A 21,582-nucleotide genomic window follows, 5' to 3' on the forward strand; every position below is an offset into this window, starting at 1 on the left:
TAGGCCCTGAAACGAAAGAAGAAAATTATCTCCTGCCTTCTAAGAAATAAGACAACAAAGATATAAAATCAAATTAAAGTATATATATATATATATATATATTTTTTTTTTTTTTTTTTTTTGGTGAGGGGGTCTGACTCTGTTGCCGAGGCTGAAGTACAGTGGCACCACCTCGGCTCACTAAAACCTGCGTCTCCCAGGTTCAAGCAATTCTCCCACCTCAGCTTCCCGAGTAGCTGGGATTACAGGCGTCTGCCACTACGCTCAGCTAATTTTTGTATTTTTAGTAGAGGTGGGGTTTTGACACGTTGGCCAGGCTGGTCTAGAACTCCTCACCCCAGGTGATCCACCCACCTCAGCCTCCAAAAGTGCTGGGATTACAGGCATGAGCCACGGCCCCCGGCCTAAAGTATCATTTAAATAGCATGGAAAACTTGTTTTGATCATAGGACAGTTAAAGAAAAGCTGTCTCATTCAATCCCCTTTGTTTTATGCATACAGATTGAGATCGAAAATGGTTAAACGTTCTTATCAGAGGTGATAAAATGAGTATTAAACTCTACATTGCTGGCACACTCAGTATCATTTAAATCTGACTATTTTGTACAGTACATAATATTGTCCGTTTTAAAAACAAGTAATTAGGTGCCCGGCCAAATTTCTACTTTTCAAGAAAAAGAAAAGTATGAGAACACTTTTTGTGAAAGCCCTCAAAGACCTGCTGGGTGCGGTGGCTCACACCTGTAATCCCAACACTCTGGGAGGCTGAGGCGGGCGGATCACGAAGTCAGGAGTTCGAAACCAGCCTGGCCAACATGGTGAAACCCCGTCTCTACTAAAAAAACAAAAATAAGTCGGGCATGGTACCATGCGCCTGGAGTCGCAGCTACTCGGGAGGCTGAGGCAGGAGAATCGCTTGAATCTGGGAGGCGGAGGGAGGCAGAGGTTGCTGTGAGCAGAGATCGTGCCACTGCACTCCGATGAAGCAAGACTGTCTCAAAACACACACACACACACACACACACACACACAAACACACACACACACGGAATAGAATAGAGAGAACCCAAAAGTAAATCTACACATTTACAGCCAACTGATTTTTGACAAAGGTGCCAAGAACACACAGTGGGGAAAGAACAGTGTCTTCAATAAATGGTTTTGGGGAAACCGAATGAATATTCACATGTAGAAAAATGAAAGTAGACCCTTATCTTTCACCATATACAAAAATTAAACAAAAAAAATGGATTAAAGACTTAAGCATAAGACTCAAAACTAGAAAATTACTAAAAGAAAACTCAGGAGGAACACTTCCTGACAGCAATCTGGGCAAGGATTTTCTTTGGATAGGACCTCAAAAAGCACAAGCAATGAAAGCAAAAATAGACAAATGGGATTACATAAAACCAAAACCTTCTGCACAGCAAAGAAAGCAATAAACAGAGAAAAACAATAACCTACAGGAGAAAATATTTGCAAATTATGTATCTGACAAATAATATCTAAAAGAACTTAAGACAACTCAATAACAAAAAATCAAATAACCTAATATTTAAAATGGGCAAAATGGCCAGGCACAGTGGCTCATGCCTGTAATCTTAACATTTTAGAGGGTGAAGGCTGGAGAATCGCTTTAGGCCAGGAGTTTGTGACTAGCCTGGGCAACATATGGAGACCCCATCTCTATAAACAATTTAAAAATTAAATAAAAATAAATAAATGGCAAAAGACCTGAATAGACATTTCTCAAAAGACATGCAAATATCAACGGGTTTATGAAAGAATGTTCGACATCACTAATCATCAGGAAAATCAAAACCACAATGAAATATTATCTCACCCCAGTCAGTATTAACATTATGAAAAAGACAAAAGACAACAAGTGCTGCTGAGAATATGGAGAAAAGAGAATCCTTAACGCACTGTTGGTGGGAATTTAACCAGTACGGCCATTACTGACAATAATATGAAGGTTTCTAAAAAAAAAATTAAAAACAGAAATAACCACCATATGATCCAGCAATCGCACTACTGGGTAAATATCCAAAGAAAGTGAAATCACTACTATGTTGAAGAGATGTCTGCACTTCCGTGTTTATCACAGCACTATTCCCAATAGCCAAGATATGGAATCAATCTAAGTGTCCAGCAACAGATGAACCAGGGCCTGGCACAGTGGCTCATGTCAGCATCCCAGCACTTTGAGAGGCCAAGGCAGGTGGACGGCTTGAGTCCAGGAGTTTGAGTCCAGCCTGGGCAACTCGGTGAAACCCCATCTCTAGAAAAATCAGCCAGGCGTGGTGGCATCTGCCTGTAGTCCCAGCTACTCAGGAGGCTATGGTGGGAGGATCACTTGAGCCCAGTAGGCGGAGGCTGCAGTGACCCAAGATCACGGCACTGTACTCCAGTCTGGGTGACAAGAGTAAGACCCTGTCTCAAAAAAAAAAAAAAAAAAAATGAATAAAGAAAATGTAGTATATATACACAAATAGAATACTATTCCGCCATTAAAAAGGATAAAATTCTGCCATATATGACAACATGGATGACATCAGGTTAAGTGAACAAGCCAGGCACAGAAAGACAACTATCACATGATCTTACTCACTACAATATAAAAAAGTTGATCATATAAAAGTAAAGAGTAGAAAAAGTAGTAGAGGCAGGGGTAGTAAGGGGGGAAAAGCTGGATAAATGTTGGTCAAAGGATACATAATTACAGTTAGACAAAAAGAATAAACTTCAAGAGATCAATTATACAGCAATTTGACTAAAGTTAAAAATGGCATATTCTTGAAAAATGTAGAGTAGATGTTATGTGCTCTTACCATAAAATGGTAACTATGGGGTAATGCATTTATTAATTCACTAGATTCAACCATTCCTCTCTCTCTATATATATACATACATCATATATATACACACACATCATATATATATACATCTCATATATATAATCATATATATATACACACATCATATATATGGATACATATATGTGATATATGTTATATATATGATAGGGTCTTGCTTTGTTGCCCAGGCTAGAGTACAGCAGCGTTATCATAGCTCACTGCAGCCTTGACCTCCACCTCCCCAACCCCAAGTTCAAAAGATCCTCTTGACTCAGCCTCCCAAGTAGCTGCCCAGCAAGACCAGCTAATTTTTAACTTTTTGTAGAGACGGGCCCTCACACAGTTGTCCAGGCTAGTCTTGAACTCCTGGGCTCAAGAGATCCTCCTGCCTTGGCCTCCTAAAGTGCTGGGATTACGGCATGAGCCACCACACCCAGCCAATATATGTATTTCAAAAGATTTGTGTTGCACATGACAAAAACATAATGTTGTATGTCACTTTTTTAAAATTAAAAAGAAAAAAAAACTTTGGCCAGATACGGTAGCTCACACCTCTAATCCCAGTGGTTTGGGACGCTGAGATGGGAAGATCGCTTAAGCCCAGGAGTTCAAGACAAGTCTGGGCAACACAGCAAGACCCCATCTCTATAAAAAAAATTTTTTTTAATTAGCTGGGCAGGGTGGCATGCACTTGTAGTCCCAGCTACTTGGGAGGCTGAGGCAGGAGGACCCCTTGAGCCCAGGAGTTTGAGGTTGCAGTGAGCCATGATGACAGCTCTACACTCCAGCTTGGGCAACAGAGTAAGACCTTGTCACTTTGGGGGAAAAAATAATAATAATAATAATGATGATTTTTAATTAAAGTATCACTGTATGGAGGAGTGAGGCGGTCTATATCCATATTGTCTTACTGCCACAGTGCCACGGGCAGGATGGACTCCATACAGTAAGGATCTTGGGCCCCCACCAGAGTACAGTGTAATGCCATCAACCAATAAGTACACTTTTTAACCATCTACCTGACCCAGCTTCCAATTATTTTTGACCTATAGTATTTCATACAACTAACTACTTCCTGCAATACTATATGGATGTAACTGTTAAAAAAACTGATGATACTTTTAAAAATCAGGAACTTCACCTGATGGAGTCAGGTCAAATTTACTTAATAACATAATCAGTATTTATAAGAGAGACTGAAATTTTAAAATACATCATTTTTCTCCTTTTGGAAGTTTACCAAAAAGTCTTGGAAGGCACAAAAACACTAGTCATCATCGTAGTCATATAGTGCTGCTTACTGCTATTCACTACCCAACCCAAAAGCCTGAGAGTCACACCCCTTTGCTCTGCCTCCTTTGTCCACCACAACTGCAAAATTTGGTCAATTCTTCCCCAAATCTCTCTATGCTGCCTACTGACCCCCCTTCAATCACACTATCCGTACGCCTCATTCCACTCTTTCCCTGCAACTTTGAGGTCTACAGCCCAAATTGTTTTTAATGCATCCCAAAATTTATAATTGAACATCATTGGATATCTAAAATTTAAGCTTTTGATTTTTTTAGTTTTGAAGCAAGAGGTAGTAATGGGTTTCTTTGTTGAGGCACTGCTTAATTAACTATTCATTTAACAACTCTTCAGATGCCTTCAGCCTCCTTGCTAACATAATTCTGATTTTCTTCAAAGCAGCAACAGGCCCAGATAAATACTTGCTTTCCTAACCTTTCTTGCAGCCAGAGGCAGCCATATTGATCAGTTCTGGCTGGTAAGACCTCAGAAGTCCGCTAGGGAAGGGATGAGGAGGCCAGGGGAAGCTTTTGCTTTAATGAAAATAAAGAACAGATGCAGCACTTCTTCCTGCTTAAATATGATGCCTCCTGCAGCAGTAGCCATTTTTCAACCCAGGCAATAAACCTGATGGAATTCATCACACTAAGGGCAATGGAATTTTGAAAAACAGTACCTTCCTGTCTCACAATTTGTTTAAAATGGTATTCTACTTACTTGAAACCAACTAGACATCATCATTCTCCCCCCAAGCCATGTCACACAATGCATTTCAAATTTTCTATGTATAAATTTAATTCATCTCCCACCCCAAACTTGTTCCTCTTCTCGTATTTCCTACCTTGGTGGATGGCGCCATTTTCACCCAACTTGTCACCCAAACTAGAGATATGGCTCCTTCTCCTCCCTCATTTCCTGTAACTAAGCACTAAGCACCATGACCTTCTATTTCTAGGATGCAACTTGACATGTGTATGTTTTTAGTTTCCCAAACTCCTCTTACATTAGCAGACTTTGGAAATGCTGTATCCTCTGGCTAAATTTTAGATCACTCACATCCTACTAACCATTGTGGATATCCATTTTACATGCCTGTCTCCCTTCACTAGAAGGTATGTATCTTGAAAGATGCCTTATCCAGCTTTGTAACTTGAATGCCCAGAACAATGACTGGAGAACATATGGGATAGAATAAGAACTACAATAATACTGTTACTCTACCTTCCACTGAGAATCAAACAACAAGCTGGTTATTTAACCTCTCTAAACCTCAGTTTTCTCATCAGTAAAACAAGACTGTAATGGTATCTTCTCTCAGAGGAAAGTTATGTTAACTAAATGAGATAATGCATTATCAAGCACGTAATAGTACCTGGGAAATAAAAAGCACTTAATAAATGGTAGCTGTTGCTATTTTTCCTAGATTTTCTATGTGATGGGAAACACTGAACTGTCCTTTACCAGAAGTACAAGATTTGCTGAAATAAACTGTCAAACCACCCAGTCTGAAAGTCCAGAATGCTTTATTTTGTGTGCTTATGAACATTATGCAGTTTATCTTATAAAAACAACATGACCTGGTTTCTAAACACACTGCTACTGGCATTCTGAAAATGGGGTAACGATTCTAGAATAAATACTGAATATAAAAGAGAAGGGAGAAAAAAGAATTTGCAGGAGTGGGTCAAGATTATGGCTTTGAAGAAATGATGCCCATTTTTAACTAACATCACAACCAATAATCTATAGTGGGTACTGGATTAATCAAATCTCCACTATTTAAACAAACATCAGTCTAGTATTATTATTCCTGTTCCCTGTCTTCCAAATAGTAGCTGCGAAGCAATGAAACTATTGCCTAGAATAGCAACACTGAATTCCTGGGAAAGATATTTTCAGCAACAGCAAATAATGGGTAAATTTAATAAGGCTTCCATTAAGCCTGCTCCATAATTACACAGTATTTTAAAATAGTACCTTTATTTTGGTATTGAAAGTCATGCAGATTGCTGAATTATCTGCATAGTCTAAAATTTCCCTTTTAGATATGACATCAAAATAAAGTTAAAACAGTCATAGAAAATACCAGTTTCCCATTCAGCGTAGTTCCTTATAGGCAGTATAAGCTCTCGGGTCTCCCAGATTGTTTGCTACACAGGGAAATCTAATGTGCTCTATAAATTCTATTAATATGCATCTTTTCTAGTGCAGTAATGAAAATGTTAACACTTTGATTCAGTCTTGACTTCAAATTCCACTAGTACAGTGACTAATCTTCTAATTTGAAAGAATTCAACAAATCTTACTTAGAGCTTTAATAAACTCTACTTCTATGCCACTGATTGGGAGAAATATAAAGTAAAACTGGCTGTTTCTTTCCAAGGGCAAAGAAGCAGTATTAAAGAGCAGAATGGGTTCAATGGGAAGGAAAAAAGGTGAATGTCAACCAATAATCACTGAACATTCTGACCCCCTCAATTTGCTATTTTTATACTATCCAAGGTAGTAAGAAATCAGAAACCAGGAGTCTATCATAGGTAGTAAGAAATCAGAAACCAGGAATCTAGGGCCAATGGCCATTTATAAATCTTTTATAGGTAGTATATGAATTGTGACTTTCTTTCTTTACCTCACTTACCATTTTATCCACTCTTCTCAGCCAGAAACTCAGGACATATTAGTAGAAAGCTCAAGCAATGACTACCCACATTCTAAGAAACTAGTTCTATTCCATGCGAATATAGAAGTTCCAGATCCCAGAGTCTGTTTATTTCAAAATCACTCAATCTTTTCAAAGTCTCTAAAGTGTTCTTGAACATTCATTCATTCACTCATTTAAGAGCCTATTTAAGGACAAACACTGTGAACAAACAACTATACGTCTTTCATGCCCTCATCGCTGAGCAGCTTTAACATTGAGCCTAATGACTCAAAATGACCTAATGAGGCCCTTTTCTCATCAAAGCTAAAAGTGTGACCACGGTATTTTTATCCAAAGGCATGACTAGATTCCTGAAAACTTAAAATGCAGCTTCTTATACTCACCCTTTCACTGATCAAAACAAAGCCCACAACGGAAGGAAGAAGAAAGGAAATAAAAAGAAAGACATTAGGAAGACTTTAAAGAGAATCCATTTGTGAATTCCCTTCTTTATGAGGCTTAGTTGCATGTAATGCTGTCAAATATCATAGTTCTTCATTCATTTAATAACTAGTTACTGAATGTGTACTATTTGCCATGCTTCATTTCAGATGCTAAGAACAACAGTCAAGAAACCACCCTGAAGTTTGTATTTTAATGGGGGAGTAGAGACAAAATGAATACATTATAATATATGGCAAGTGTCGTATTTTTTCAATTTCTCAAACTGAACTTTTATAAAATCAAGAGATACTTACGATTTAGCATTGCAACCATTCAGGCATATTGCCTGCAAACCAGACAGCAACTCCACATAATAACTCAAGAAAAACGGGACCTATAGGAAGTATAAGCTCATAAAAACAAAGAAAAACCTGGATAATCAGGGTTTTTTTGTTTTTTGTTTTTGAGACGGAGTTTCACTCTTGTACCCCAGGCTGGAGTGCAGTGGCATCATCTCGGTTCACTGTAACCTCCGCCTCCTACGTTCAAGCACTTCTGCCTCAGCATCACGGGTAGCTGGGATTACAGGCACCTGCCACCACACCCAGCTACTATTTGTATTTTTAGTAAAGATGGGGTTTCACCATGTTGGCCGGGCTGGTCTCCAACTCCTGACCTCAGGTGATCCACCCACCTCAGCCTCCCAAAGTGCTGGGATTACAGGCGTGAGCCACCGCACCTGGCTGATAATCAGGTTTTAAAAGAAAAGAAACCACAGCAGTTCCACGAGTGAAGAATATTTACACCCTACCCAATTTGATCCTGGAACCTTTTCCACAACTTGTCATAAAATATGGTCCCATCTCTTTTATTTTTCCAATCGATGGCTGGATTCCTATATAATTAGGGCTTCTTTTGATTTTGTTTAGATAAGTAAATAGACATGAATGGTTAGGGGAAGGGGTGTTTTGAATCCTGAGGCAGAGAAACCTACATAGAATGGTTATTCATATACTGTCTTTGTTTCTTAACTGTCCCACAACAGAAATTGCTGAAATTTGCTGAATAAACAGTGACCATTCACTAAATTGTGATACACTGCTGGTCCAGATCCCAGTCTAGGCAACAACACCAATTACCAATTTTGCAGATTATTTTAGATCATACTTCTGTGACCATTTAATGTTCCTCCATGATCAACTGGTATACTTGCGTGGCTAGAAGCTCCAGAATCAACCACACGACACGAAGAAACATTCCAAAGAATCCTTGGCCCTGTGTATTGAATTAGTGCTCTATACCAACCTCACCCATTTTCTACATGGTCATTTTATTGTAATGCAACCACTGCCCTTGGTATTAGTTACTTCAAATTTCAGGGAGAAAGAGTTGGGATATCCTCCTTTTTGCTAACAGAAAGCCCTTGGGGACTCGCTCATCTAAAAATACTGTGTAAGGTGAATCTAGTTATACTCCAGCAGGTGTCTCACCAACCTTTATTTAAATAAGAGGGCCATTTTCCAACTGCATCATCTCTAAACAGCAAACATAACTATATAGAGCCTATCTGGAGCACAGAATTGATAACCTTAACTTCTCATTACTTTCCAGCATGCACTCCTCCCTGTGATAGTATAGGTCTTTACCTCCAGTTATGCCTTCTTTAATTCGGCATTCTTGTTCTAATGGCTTTCCCTTTTCCTCTTCTCCTATCTAGAGGCTGTCTACCTTTCAAGATGCAGATGACCTCCTTCCTGATGAAAGCTTTCTCTTACTACTCTGTCTTACCAGGATGTTTCTAAAGAATGCTGATAACATACCAGTCATTTTATAGTGTTAGAGAACAAGGTCTAGACAGGTTAAATAACTTACCCCAAATCATACAACCAGCTAATGGCAAAGGCTGGACTACAACCCAGACCTTCAAACTCTAATTCCCAAGAGTCTTCTAACTTCCTCACTCTAACATTATTTCCCACACTAATCTGACTACATTCCCTTACACTTAAGATTTTCCAGTGGATACTCCACACCTAGATATTTTATCCAAAGTCAATCCATCCTTAAAATCAAAGGTCACGTGCAATCTTTTCCACTCAAACTTTCTTTTCGCAGCTTTAACTCACTGATTTTCCTCTTTCCCAAATTTACTTTTTTTATTTTTAGACTAGTCGAGTGCAATAGTGAAAAGGGGGGGAACAGAATAGAACAAGTTCGATCTGTTACTGACTACATAATCAATTGAGTTAACTCACTACCTTCAGACCAGCTCAAATTTACAGTATTTTAATCACTATCACATAGTGTAGCATCTTTGTACTTCATGTTGTCTCATTTACTCCTAACAACTTGAAAAGACAGGAATTTATTGGTCATATTTTATACATGGCCCTAAAATGTTAACCAATTTGCTTAAATTTATACAATTATTATACAGCTACTCAAAAGAGCTGAGATTTAAAGCTGTGTCACTAATCCAAAGTCTACATTCTTTAAATACTGCATACTACAATTCCTTTCTAAGAGCCAGGACTCAGGACTCCTGATTCTTGGTCCAGAATTAGTTCCATTATAACCTACGGCTTGTCATAGAATTCTAACATTTTCATTCCTATAAAATCACAGTTAAACATAATCCAAATCTTGTCCTCAGGAAACAAACATAAGCTGAGGAATGTTCTTTAAAACTATCGATGTCATAAAAGACAAAGAATGGCTGAGGAACTATGCCAGATTAAAGTCTCAAGAAATGTGACAACTAAATTCAACAAATGCAGATAACTGTTGAAGCTAACCAACAGGATAACGTAATTCATTATTATTTTATTATTTTCAAATTTGTCATAATAAAAGTTTAAAAATAAAGTCCATTGAGAAATCTTGCTGGATGTCCATATTTTTTCTTCCCTTCCATAGCCTATCCATAGCCTATCTCCTCTAGAAATAAGTCCCAATTTGACTTCACACGCATCTTTCTTTCAAACATTAGCCTCCCTTCCAAACAATGTGCAATTTTTTTAGCCAGACTAAATTCATGCAGATTATAAATTACATGCATTAACGTTCTCTTTAAATACTAAACTCCCTGAGGGAAAAGGTCTTATCTGGTAATTAACATAAATTTTGTAGTCTAAAAGGATTAAGTAACATCTTTCATCATTGGCTCTGAGCTCCGCCTCTTTTTGGTACATGGGAAATGAAACTCACAATCCCATCGAGGCTGTTCCTTGTGAGGTTTACAGAAGGCAAGCCTGTTTCCATTAAGGCTACCTTCATGTCTGACACGTTTAGATACTCCAAGTGGTTTAGAATGTTCTTAGCTAAAGATTAAAAAAAAAAAATCCATGAAACTTCCAACTAATAAAAAGAGCCATTAATTACTGGAAACCTAGAATTACTAGAAGTCCTAGAGAGAATGGGATTGAAAGAATCACAATGCAAGAACAACCCTCATCCCAATCCTACAAATAAATACATTTAGGATGATCCCAGCATTCCAATTAACTGATGTGAAGGTGAAACCATGAAGTGTTGAAATCTAAAGTATTAATAAGCAACGTTTTATTCTATTAATTAAAAGTACATTAATCAATAATTTCTACAATGTTGATTAATTCACCAAAATGCTGCTTCTGAGCATTACTGTCAAATTTACTTATTACTTAAGACTGTGTTTACTAAATGGAATACATTCTGTTAGGTACTATAGAGTACCTAACAATTAAAATATTCCCTTCTCCTGTAATACATAACTTATATAAGACAGATTAAAAAAAAAAACACTGTAAGCCTGTGTCAAAGCATCTAGGAATTCAGTTAAGAATGTCACGCCGGATTGGGGTCATAGAAGAGGTGATGTAACAGAACTAAGAGAAGAGCATCAAGAAGTTCAGCATGTACCCTGAAAATTGCAAAGTAATGACCGAAATCCCTTAACATTATCATGAGATCTGCCTCTAACACAGATGTCAAATTTTACTCTATACCTCTTGTGCACTTGAAGAAAGATATCTGACCTAAAATACTGCAAGTCCACCAACAACTGAAGCCACATTGTTGGAAATTCAGTTTTACTGGGCTAGCTTTCATAATGCTATTAAAGTCGAGTGTGAGGAAAAGCAGAGTTCTTGGATCAATGGCTTCTAGCAGATAGGGCTAAATAAGGCAGTTTGCAAAGAGCAACAGGTTCTTTAAACAGTGGAGATAGCTGCAAATCAAAGCACAGAAGATCACATAAGTGCAGAAAAGACTCGTGATTAAATATTAGTCGTTTCAGGCTCATCCACAAATACCAAACAATGAGCATCAACAGTATCTTTATCTTCCAACTCCAACAGTGTTTTAATAATGTGGCTTATTACAGTTGAATGTGGAGGTACTTTTTAGCACAATGAATCCCTCTCTAAATTCAAGTAATAGAACTGTTAAACATTATGAAAAAAGTCAGCCACAGAAAACCAAACATCATGAGCAATATTCTCCCCACATTTTGTCTTGTGTCGCACACATGTGTCTTGTATCTTTTAATTGAGAGGAGGGGAAATAGAAGTCTTTTGCTAACTCCTATAAGAAATCTGCAGAGAAACCTGTGAACAGCAGCAATCTTTAAGTGGTCCATTCAAAAACAGACAAAAAGAAAATCTTGATTAGTATATTGTAATAGTTTTTTTAAAAATGTACAGTAACTTCAAGAGAGAACTCATATCATACTAAAAACAGTATTTACCTTCCTAATCATAAAGTACATACATTAACAAAAGTTTAAAATTCAAGCCTTAAAAAGTTATATAACATCTTCACATTAATTGATTTACATCACTCATTGAGCATACCTACACCAACATCACTGATAAGAAGCTTTCATTTGGAGCCAATTATTTCCAACCAAGGAGATTCAGACTATGCTCAAATCTTTAACAGAGAAAACCCCTACAATTGGGCAAACAAGATAAATATTTTAAACATGGAAGAGGCTAAGCTCAAAAAGGTTTTCCTATTTAAAAGATTATTCCAAAAATCTCACTTCAAAGAAAAAAGATACCTAATTTTCTCATGCTTCCAATTCTGCTTTGATTAATATTTTACTTTGAAGTTTCAGAGCATTATAGCTAAAAGATTCTCAAAATATTCTGACTGAAAACCAGGTGACTGAATTCATTCATTTGCCTCAATCAGATTATATAATCAGATTTTTCCAAACCTTAAAACATATGATTCAAACATACCCATCAAAAAGTACAAATACGCACTAGTACGTTTTCTCCTGAGTACATTTTGAACAATCTACTCTTCAAGTGGATCATTTACAAAATAAGAACATAATTCCCTGAATCAGTAAATTTTATTTTCATGAAAGGATGACAAAGAAATTCCATTTACACTATCACAATTTACATTTTCCTACAATTCATGCAGCTTTCTTCAATTCACAATCTACAAACCACAACAATGCATAAATTTGATGTTAGAGGATACTTTAATGTTTAGTTCTCATCTCAACAGTCACTGTTGCTAGTGTCTCTCATTCTCACTCTTCACTGTGTTACTTAAAGAACAAAGAACTAAAGAAGCCAAAAAGAACTAGATCAAGCGATGAGACCAATTTTCAGGGTAAGGCATAATAACATTAGCTAATCAAAAACTGGAGTATTTCTATCATTTAATCCTGCAAGACAATAACCTCCTCTTTTCCCTCACTTTCCTTCCAATAACTTGACAGAAGTCTGGGGAAGGATGGATCCCAAGCAGAAAACCTTCACAAATGTGAAAGAAAATGGAAATCCTAGCATAGTCACATGACTAACTAGAAATTCCAGAACTCTGCCAACAACCTTTGTTTTCAATGCAGAAATCATTTCTGTACTTTTAATGACCCATCATTCAACCTCACTTGAGCTCCTCCAATAATTGGCACTACTTTCCCAAGTTATTAGACAGTTCTATTAGTAATTATTTGAAAAATCATTCTTCTCTATGATTCAAATATGTCTAACTATAACTATTTCTTACGTGCTATAGGGCTAAATAAACAAACTCCTCAGCTTTAAACGAAAATCTTTAGCTACTGGAAGGCCTTTCTCCCATTCTCTCATTCTCATTTAAAAAATGTGGGACCTATCAATTTCAAAAACCTATTCCAGTTTCTCCTTAAAGACTCCTAAAAGGGAACACAGTGCTTAACTCACGGCATCTTTTTCTTCAATACTTAATAAATTTATTCTCTTAATTGACAATGCAATGAGAACAGTAAAACTCAAAATCTCCTCAACTGCTAGTAAGATCTAGAAAGTCTAGATAGAAATTCATAAAAATCTGTCACTGTAACTGAGGCTGACAAATGGTGTTACGACAACTGAACAGCTAAATGCAAAAGAAATGAATTTAGAACCCTACTTCACACCATATAAAAAATTATCACAAACTGGGTTATAGAACTAAGAGCTAAAACTCTGAAACACTTAGAAGAAAACATACAGGTCAATCTTTATGACCTTGGATTAGGCAATGGTTTCATAGATATGCCACCAAGAGTACAAGAAACAAAAGAAAAAAACAATAAACTGAGATCATAGAAATGTAAAACATTTTCATTTCAAAAGACACCATCAAGAAAGTGAAAACCCACAGAACAGGACAAAAGTTTTGTAAATCATATCACAGATATGAATCATACCATTTGCATCCAGAATATATGAAGAAATACTACAACTCAATAAAAGACAAGCCAATTTTGAAATCTGAACAGATACCCCAAAGAGTAAAATACAAACGGCCAATAAGCATATGAAAATACGCTCAACATCACCAGCTATCAGGAGAAATGCAGAACAAAATCACAATGAGGTACTACTTCACACCCATTAGGATGGCAATCAACAAAAAAACAGTGATAAGGGTTGACAAGGATATGAGAAAGATGAGAAACTGAAACCCTCATTCACTGCTGGTGGAAATGCAAAATGCTGCAGTCCTTTGGAAAATAGTCTGGCCGTTCCTCAATTATTAGCATTTAATTAGAAATAATGAATTAACAGGATTTTAAAAAACATTTAGTATAAAACTGACAAGTGTCTTTTTTATTTCACAAGAATGAAAAATATACATCAGGACATGTTTTCATATATGAATATATATATAACCAATGACTACAATAACTCATTTTTAAATTCTAGGAGGCAATAAAACAGCCAGTATACTTGACGTGCCACGGAGAAGTGCTGGCAATTTTCTTTATGATTCACTAAGACAATTAAAATAGCTCACTAATTTATTCAATTTCCAAGTTTTCAAATTTCCAAGTAAAAAAATTACCCTCCAAACTGACAAAGATTTTATACTTCAAATAGTAAGCTAAGGAATGACTTTTAATCAAATTATGGAATGGGCTATTAATCATTATTACCCAATACAGCTGATACAGATACCACATTTCTTTTGTTTTTAATTTTTTGGAGTACACAGTAGGTGTATATATTTATGAAGTACACAAGACATTTTGATACAGGCATGCAGTGCGTAATAAAAAATATGAAACGCTTTGTAAAACTGTGTGTCATCCTTGTGCAGGGGACATGCTAATCTTTGTATCATTCCAATTTTAACATATGTGCTGCCAAAGTGAGCATCAGTTACCGCATTTTTAAAAAGGTAGTCATTAAGTAGAAGTGGCTCTGTCAAAATAAGACCTGTTAAAGCACAGGGTGCTGAATCCCACACCACTTTCTGACTCAACGGCTAGATATGGGATTCAGCCAAGAATCTGCATTTCCAACAAGTTAGCAGGAGATGTTGATGCTGCCAAGGATCACGCTTTGAGAACTACAATACTATGCTGAATCATCTAACACAACAATATTCTTTTTAAGACCAAAAAATGGTAATATTAATAATCCAATCATTTGTTAAACATCGGTTATGTAATAAAATTAAGATACATCAGAGAAGCTTTAAATCATCAGGACTTTCCCAGTGTTGTTTGCTCCAATTAGTACATCTTCTACTAATATGTCCATAAGATGCCTTTCAAGTCCTACATCCATGAAGCCTTCTGATTCCTCCAGCTAGAAATAACTGCTTATTCCTTTGAACCTAAGTCATCACTTGTAACACCCATAAAATACTGCCAACTTGTATTACTTGTTCAGCTATTCACATTCAAGACTTTCTCACCTACTAAACTAAGTTCCATGGTAGCCTACTAACAAGCATTTTCATATCCCTCAGAATTCTTGGCACTGGCTCTCCATAAATATTCAATAAATATGTCTTTAGTAAATAATTAAAATATATCCTTGATTTCATCCCCCATTTTCAGCAAAAAAAAAAAAAAAGGGCACAAGTCAAGCTTTTACAGAGAAATGTCCAAATCAAATCCTTTTCAAGTGACTGTACATAATGTACGGTTGTAATATTTAACCACATAAGTTTAGGCTTAAGGAGTAAGAGCATTAGAATGGCAGTTTTAGCAAAACCCAGTTTCAGCAAAAACAACATTCAGTTGGTGAACTAACCTACAGTTCTCTTCTCATAAAATGCGTTCAACAATACAAAAGTTTGATTGTTTTAAAGAGTAATCTGCCACAGATTATAATCAATGTGGAACCTGCTGCCCAAGTATAATTCTTTCCATAATGTATTATTACATTAAAAAACCCTTTGTGTTATGGTATGTATCTCAACATACTGCCACCTGACCTACATACAGAAGCTCAACTTGTATATCTAGTTCCCAAGTCCCTTGAGTCATTTCTTTTAGGGTATCTCAACATCATATAAAACAGCACAGAATTGCAACATCTTAAAAGTGTTTAAAATTATCTGTAATTCTCAGTATCATTAAAAATTCTTCTATGACATAACTCCTTCTACTATCTTTTCATCTGTCTGCCCTTTATAGAGTGTGAAGAAAAAAAGAACACAGGGGACCTAATGTTATTTATCTCCAAAACCTAAAAACACAGTACCTGGTATAGCAGGTGCTCAAGAAACACTTTGGATTGTAATCATTGTTGTTACTTGCTATCTTGTATACTATTCTTCACACAGCTCATTAGACTACCAGTATCAACATCTGGCAATTTAGGGAAGACCTGAGATCTGTAACAGCTGCAGAAACTCAAGTCCTAAGTACAAGAAAAGCATATCAAACATGCAGTTCTATTTAATCTTCAAAGGACCTGAAAGTTAGAAGAGACAACGAAGAATTCACTGTCTGAAACACTACTGAGTCACTTTAAGGAGTTTGGGAGGTTTTTTGTTTAAACATATACCGGCAGTTCACATTTTGGATGGTAGTGTGGGACTGTAAAAATCACCAAGATTTGAAACTGAACAAGGTGATCTTAATCAGTGTGAATTGTTCCATTACTTTAAAAATTTGGTCAAGATATTAAAAACATTTACTATCAGTTATCAACGTATAATCAAAACATTGTAAAACGGGCCGGGCGCAGTGGCTCACGCCTGTAATCCCAGCACTTTGGGAGTCCGAAGCAAGCAGATCACTTGAGGTCAGGAGTTCGAGACCAGCCTGGCCAACATGGTGAAACCCCCCATCTCTACTAAAATGCAAAAATTAGCTGGGCGTGGTGGTGCACACCTATAGTCCTGGCTACTCGGGAGGCTGAGGCAGGAGAATCACCTAAACCCAGGAGGTGGAGGCTGCAGTAAGCCAAGATCACACCACTGCACTTCAGCCTGGGTGACAGAACAAGACTCCGTCTCAGGAAAAAAAGACAAAAAAAAATCATTCTTTTAGTACACTGTAATTTAAAACATTAGAACCGATGTGAACTGTTTTATTTCTTGGTAAATGGCTTATTGAGAACTTTGAATAGCAACTTTTGTTCTCATATAACTTATGACACAGAGAGCAAGCATCTTTTCTGCTTTTTTGGAGACAGGGTCTTTCTCTGTCATCCAGGCTGGAGTGCAATGACACAAACACAGTTCCCTGCAGCCTGGATCTCCCAAGCTCACGCGATCATCTCACCTCAGTCCCCCAAGTAGCTAGGACAACAGATGCATCCCACCACGCCTGGTTAATTTTTGTATTTTTAGTAGAGATGGGGTTTTGCCATGTTGCCCAGGCTGATTGAGAACTCCTGAGCTCAAGCAATCTGCCCCCGTCGTCCTCCGAAAGTGCTGGGATTACAGGCATGAGCCACCGTGCCCAGCCTGAGCCACCAAACTTGGCCACTTATGACACAGAGCAAGTATCTTTTCTATTTCTTGGGGAAATTTCTTGGGGCATTTTCACACAACTCTCTAAAGCTTCTAACATTTTATCCTTGAATTTTGAATGTCATGAAATATCTCTGATAGAGTTCCTTTATTGTGAAGTTTTTGGCCAGTGACACTTCCTATGAGGCCATCGTCTTTTTCATCACAGCCACTTTCCTCATTTATGTCCATAAATTCACCTTCACTAAGTTTCTCCAGCTGCATATGAAGATTCTCGCAACACTCTCCCCATCAGCTATTTCTTCTATAACTCCACTTACACATGATTCAAATTTCATGTTCAGCACGGTCATTTTTAGAGGTGGTTTTTGCACTTTAATCTTTGATGACATTAAAGTGTAATCTAAGGGCTATGGGATCCTCAAAAGACAGTAGGCCCACAGGAAAAAAACAAGTAATTGAGAAAAAAGGTAAATGGCCACAAAAAATTGTATTATACTTTTTTTAAAAATCCTTTATGGCAAGAACTATCACATGCAAAATCAAAAGCAGGACTAGATGAAGAAAACAATTACAACTCATATCTGAGACAATCAGCCTCCTTTACATGTAACAAGATCCAGAAGAAAATGATTCCCTACTCAAGGATACAGAATGTAAACAGCTTATAGAAAATAAAAATTTTAAAGCTTAAAACATTAAAAAGTGCTCAACCTCCTTGCAAGAGAAATGCAAATTAAGATTTCACTGAGAACTTCTGATACAATTTGGATGAATCTCAGTAAAATAAATCTCTCATAATGCTGAGAAAAACAAGCCATAAACAAGAGCACACACTGTATGTTTATATGAAACACAAGAATAATGAATAGATACTTTAAGTCAGGATAATGGTTACCTTTCCAGAGGCTGGGGATAGAGTAATGACTGGTATAGTGGTTACACAGGTTTGTCCAATTTGTGAACTTCACCATCTGTAGTCTGTACCTTTTAATGTATTCTGCATATCATAATGAAAAGCGTATCTTAAAAAAAAAGTACAAGATACCGTTCTTTATCCACCAGTTTGGCAAAGATAAAAAGTTTTATAACACTCTATAGTGTTATAATACACACTGGTGGTAGAAGTATCAATAACTACAACCTCCATGGAGACAACCTGGCAGTGAAATTTAAAAATGCACATATCCAGCAGGGTGCAGTGGCTCACGCCTGTAATCCCAGCACTTTGGGAGGCCGAGGCGGGCAGATCACCTGAGGACAGGAGTTCAAGACCAGCCTGGCCAACACGCCAAACCCGTGTCTGTACTAAAAATACAACAATTAGCTGGGCGTAGTGGTGTGCACCTGTAGTCCAAGCTACTCAGGAGATGGAGGCCAGAGAATCGCTTGAACCCAGGAGGCGGAGGTTGCAGTGAGCCGAGATCACGCCACTGCACTCCAGCCTGGGCAACAGACTGAGACTCCATCTCAAAAAAAAAAGAAAAAGAATAAATAAATACAATAAAAATGCACATATCCTTTGACCGTGAAATTCTACTGTGGGGAACTTATTCATCAAAACGTTTGCACACATGCAAAATAACTTATATACAATGTTATTCATTGCTTCATTATAAAAAGAAACAACCAATTCTCCATCAACAGGGGCCTGGTAAAATTATAATAAAGTATTATTCAGTCAAAAACAACAACAACAACAAAAACAAAACAAGAAACTCTTCAGATACCGATTTGGGAATGATCACCAGGAAAGACAGTTAGGCAATAAAAGCAGTGCATATAATATTCCACAACGTTTTTGGGAAATACATTGGGAGACAGCATATTACGTACTTTTCTGTATATAGTAACATCATCTCTGGAAGGACACATAAAAAACTAATAATACCCATCACTCCAGAGAGGTGAACCAAGTGGCTAGGGGACAGATGTGGAAAGGTTTTTTGCTGTATACACTTTTGTACTTTTTAAATTTTGAACCATATAAAATGCTCAAGTGTTCAAAACAAGTTAACAAGTTAAAAAAATAATTACCTGAAAGGGAGGCAAAAACAGACCTGTAAAGAGATTATCAAAGCCCAGACTAAATTGTTAACTCCTCAGAAAAGGTCCATCTAGAAATGTTTTGAAAGAAAAGGCCACCATATTTGGGGTTTAGAGGTACTGTGAAATTGGTTAAATTACTGAGCCGGGCACAGAGGCTTGCACCTATAGTCCCAGCTGCCTGGGAGGCTGAGGTTAAGAGGATTGTTTGAGACAAGGGAGTTAGAGACCAGTCTGGGCAACATAGCAAGACCCTGTCTCTAAAATAAAAAATTTTAAAACGTACTGAGGCTTATCACGCAGTCAGTAGCACAATGGCAACAGAAACTAGGTTTCAGATAATATATTGAGAACTTCTTCAGCAAATCAGGAATCCATGTCAAGCGTAGGAGACACTTCAAAGAGAACATACTGAATGCCTAACTCTTCATTCAAAGACACATAGCAACACACACAAAAAAAGTCAAAAGCTATTTGCCTAATCATAAAGACCCTTAAGAGAGAGTCCAGGAAAAATAAAGAAATAGCAAGATGGGAAAGAGAATCACATTCACTTTTACACCCATTCCTTAACACTCACTGCCTCCTGAGCTCAACACTGCATAAAGTGCCTGGTCTTCCAAAGATACTTATTCCCACACCTAAAAGTTGAGAAAACAAAAAAAAACTAAATTAAAAAAACACATTGTCATTCTGAATATCCTTTTTTTTTTTTTTTGAGACAGAGTCTCACTCCGTTGCCCAGGCTGGAGTGCAGTGGCGTGATCTCGGCTCACTGCAAGCTCCGCTTCTCGGGTTCAAGTGATTCTCCCGCCTCAGCCTCCCAAATTACAGGCATGTACCACCATGCCCGGCTAATTTTTGTATTCTCAGTAGAGACAGGGTTTCACCATGTTGGCCAGGCTGGTCTTGAACTCCTGGCCTCGAGTGATCCACTCTCCTTGGTCTCCCAAAGTGCTGGGATCACAGGCGTAAGCCACCATACCCGGCCCTGAATATCCTTTGTCAAATCTTAAAACACATTAACGAAATCATCACATCTTCCAATAAAGACAAGATTCCTGCTCTACTGGCATTTACATTCTAGTGGAAGTTTAAAAAAAAAAAAAAAAAAAACACACAAAGCACTCTGATTGTTAACCCCAGAAGGCTGGAACTGTCCTGTGTACATTCCTGAAATAAGAGAGGTAATGGCATGGCACTGATACCTGGTCAAAGTACCAAACATACTGATTAATAATGTTGCTCTGAAACCATGAATCCCAAGAGCTATGGCCTGTCTGTACCGGCTTGTCAGCATCGTTTACTGTTAACAGTGAGACTGATGGTTTGCACCTGGTTTTGGTGAGCCCCTTGAGGTTTCTGCCATTAAGGCTGGTTATGTAGCAAAAATATGCCTATGTGGCCAGCAGGAATATAAGCCCCACTGAGATTCCACTATGGGATCCCTGGTTCCAAGGTGTTCTCTGCGCACATCAGTGATCCTGATCCAAGAAAGAAAGATATCCATATGGCCCTACAGAAGGGGGACAATTGAACCTCACACTTAGCTCCTTCAGGTCCACTGATGGGAGGCACCCTTTGCTTGTGATGTGCAACCTAACCTGAAAGCACTTGCTTTAAGTATCGTTTTTCAGCAATAAACCACAGATTGATGAGCACTGTTACTTTGGATCATGTGACTTTTCTTTAGCAATCAAACCTTGTCCAACTGCCACTGTTAACAGAGATGGGGGGAAAGAAAGGTTAACAGATTGTAATAACAGTGGTTAAAAAAATAAAACCGAATGATACGATAGTGAAAAGTCATAGAGACAAAATGGGATTAGAGAACATGGCCAGGAAAGGAGATGGGGAACATGAAATGAGGTACAAATGACAAGAATCCAACAAAGTGACAACCAGGGATAGGCTCTAAGGAAAGAACAGGTTTGATTCCCACGGAAGTAAGGGTGGCTACAGAGTGGCAAGCAATAAACAAATGGCAGGAAATTAAATCAGAGGTAGGCAGGGGCAGATCACAGAGAGCCTTATGAATTCAGATTTCCACCCAACAGCTTTCTTACTGTTCCTGATGCCTGTAACTGCTCACACCGCCCTTCACCCTCACCTCAACAATAC

General features: G+C 37.6%; 1 protein-coding gene and 1 non-coding gene across 11 annotated transcripts in view; both read right to left on the minus strand.

The window, feature by feature from the left end:
* Nucleotides 1–21,582, minus strand: part of TBL1XR1 (TBL1X/Y related 1) — a 185,168-nt gene that overhangs the window by 95,819 nt on the left and 67,767 nt on the right. The window contains exon 1 of one of the 10 annotated variants that reach the window (XM_008957326.3): nucleotides 20,016–20,034. The exons of the other annotated variants lie outside the window; for them this stretch is intronic. Coding sequence (XP_008955574.1) covers nucleotides 20,016–20,027 — 12 coding nt within the window. The 5' untranslated portion in view covers nucleotides 20,028–20,034. Of the gene's footprint in view, nucleotides 1–20,015; nucleotides 20,035–21,582 lie in introns of those variants that run through there. 10 annotated transcript variants of the gene reach the window in all.
* Nucleotides 14,755–14,858, minus strand: LOC112439362 (U6 spliceosomal RNA). The gene has a single exon (XR_003027660.1). It is a non-coding gene; the product is annotated as a U6 spliceosomal RNA (small nuclear RNA).

Source organism: Pan paniscus, chromosome 2 (genome assembly GCF_029289425.2).
Source record: "Pan paniscus chromosome 2, NHGRI_mPanPan1-v2.0_pri, whole genome shotgun sequence".
Classification (NCBI taxonomy): domain Eukaryota; kingdom Metazoa; phylum Chordata; class Mammalia; order Primates; family Hominidae; genus Pan; species Pan paniscus.